The sequence below is a fragment of the Anneissia japonica genome, unplaced genomic scaffold (assembly GCF_011630105.1).
Source record: "Anneissia japonica isolate Jap-2015-1 unplaced genomic scaffold, ASM1163010v1 scaffold62402_len2381_cov142, whole genome shotgun sequence".
NCBI classification, from domain to species: domain Eukaryota; kingdom Metazoa; phylum Echinodermata; class Crinoidea; order Comatulida; family Comatulidae; genus Anneissia; species Anneissia japonica.
Window position 1 is genome coordinate 1 of NW_022696853.1, and position 2,196 is coordinate 2,196.

At 35.5% G+C, this 2,196-nt stretch overlaps 1 protein-coding gene across 1 annotated transcript; it reads left to right on the forward strand.

Moving 5' to 3' along the window:
• Positions 1 to 397: 397 nt before the first annotated feature.
• Positions 398 to 1,991, forward strand: LOC117102165 (L-2-hydroxyglutarate dehydrogenase, mitochondrial-like). The gene is made up of 3 exons (XM_033242371.1): positions 398 to 604; positions 1,462 to 1,499; positions 1,794 to 1,991. The coding sequence occupies exons 1-3, from the start codon at positions 493 to 495 to the stop codon at positions 1,974 to 1,976; spliced, it is 333 nt and encodes a 110-aa protein (XP_033098262.1). The 5' UTR covers positions 398 to 492; the 3' UTR covers positions 1,977 to 1,991.
• The last annotated feature ends 205 nt before the right edge of the window (positions 1,992 to 2,196 follow it).

Sequence of the window (2,196 nt, forward strand, 5' to 3'; positions counted from 1 at the left end):
CGTGCATTTATGATCACTACATTTGTTAAAGTTTCCATTCCTGAAAATGGATTATTCTGTTATACCCGGTCAGGGGTTCTATAAATATACAATAATGTTATTGTCCTGGTCATTGCCTACCAATAACCAAGATTTTGAATAGAATGTTTATCTGTAAGGGCACCCTCAGCAGTGAAAAGTAGGCTCCTAGATAGGAGCATGTGTGTACTGCAGAAATCAATGCTACTGTACATCTATAAGTTCAAAATGGTCAAAAGTACTCTAAACATAGTCAATTATCAGACAAGGCACTATCAGCCATTGGTTTCTGTCAAAAAAAGTTTGATCCAATGAAATGAAGCTTTGTGCATGAAGCGCTATATAAGAACGACATATTATTATTATTATTATTATTGAAACGTAGGACCAATTAAAAACTCCATTATTCTGTTCACTTTGTAGGGCATTAAAGCTCTTGTGTCTCCAAACACTGGTATCGTTGACTATGGAGAGATGGCGCGGATGTTTGGTAAACATTTCAAGACATTAGGTGGTGAAATTCATACAGAATTTGATGTGAATGCCTTCAGACAAGTGAACGAATCTGAATCTTCAACAAATAAAGGTACTTCTTTTAGAATGTATCTCCTCCACGACAAGTAATATTAATTAAATGTTCACACAGGACTTTTCTACTTGTGATTAACAGCCCGATTTTTCTTCCTGGGCAATATTCACTTGGTAAAACTTACTGCATTGCTTTGGTAATTTTACTAAGGCTATGTTCTCACACGACAGCTAACGGTTAACAGGATCTGGAATCTGCCTACTGTTAGCTGCCTTGCGTCCATGCGAGAAAATCCCGATCCGGATACCAACAATATGATGATCGAATCACTGGCCAGTAAGAAACTGGAAATTGTAAACACGTTCGTGTGATTGGTTGATGATAGAAACGCCCTCAACTTGCTAACCGATAGCGCTTGCTAACCGTTAATGTGTCCGGATACCGCTAACAGTTAGCGCTAACCGATCGGGCGTTCTCGCGCAGATGCTAACAGTTAGTGCTAACGGTTAGCTCCCGATCCGAATACTAGGGCTCTCGTGAGAACCAGGCTTTAGAAGAATATTACGTAGGCTGTTTCTGACCATAAAAGTTCAAGCGAACACAGCTCTTTAGATTACGATTATGGTTTTATTTAGTGAGTAACAAACCACAAAATATTTATCCAAAACCCCAGTCTGATAAATGTAGCCTCATACATTACTTGCGTATTGTAATTATGAGCAAAAAATAGGGGAATGCGACATACATATGCCTGACATACAAAAGTCGACCAAAAATTTATTCAAATTTGGGGTTGTCTTATATGTGGACTTGGCTGCAATTGAAGCCTGATGTGTTTTTCTAAGAAACCTGTATATCGTTGTTTAAATGTACTGTTACATAACTATGCAACTCTTTCATTCTATACAACTTAGGTTTGAACTGCCCCATTTTGGTTGAAGGAAAACATGGTGTAAGTATAATTAGTAATATTAATTTTTAAATTATTAATATATATATATATAAGTATAAGTTGAGTATTCAAATTAGAAGAACATTAATTATATACAGTATATACTGCAATTGTGCTCCATTTCATTTAATATTTATTTTAAAATTATTAATATATGTATTTTTAAGTTGAGGATTCAAAGCAGAAAGAGCATTAAATCATAATTTTATACTAAAAAAAGAAAACTAAAAACTGATGAAATTTTTCAAAGCAGTTGAAATTTTTTAATTGATTTATATCCCTCAACACCTTCAGAAAACGGTTAGGTGTCGATACGTGATAACTTGTGGCGGATTATTTTCCGATCGATTGGCTCAACTTTCAGGATGCGAACCTAACCCCAGGATAGTCCCATTCCGTGGTGACTACCTTCTTCTAAAACCTGAGAAGAGGCATCTTGTGAGGGGCAATATCTACCCAGTAAGTAATAACCTTTAACCTTTTAATTTAATTAAGCATTTGATTTTGATTCATTATGTATTAAGCTACATTTACACCAGACACAATAATGACACAACAACACGATAAAAATGCTGAAGTGTTGAAGAATATAAATAATGCAATAATCATTTTGTCATCGTGTCATTACCGTGTCTAGTGTAAATGTAGCTTTCACAGTATCTTGTGTCCTACTGGCAAAGTCCAAGGGTGTATACCA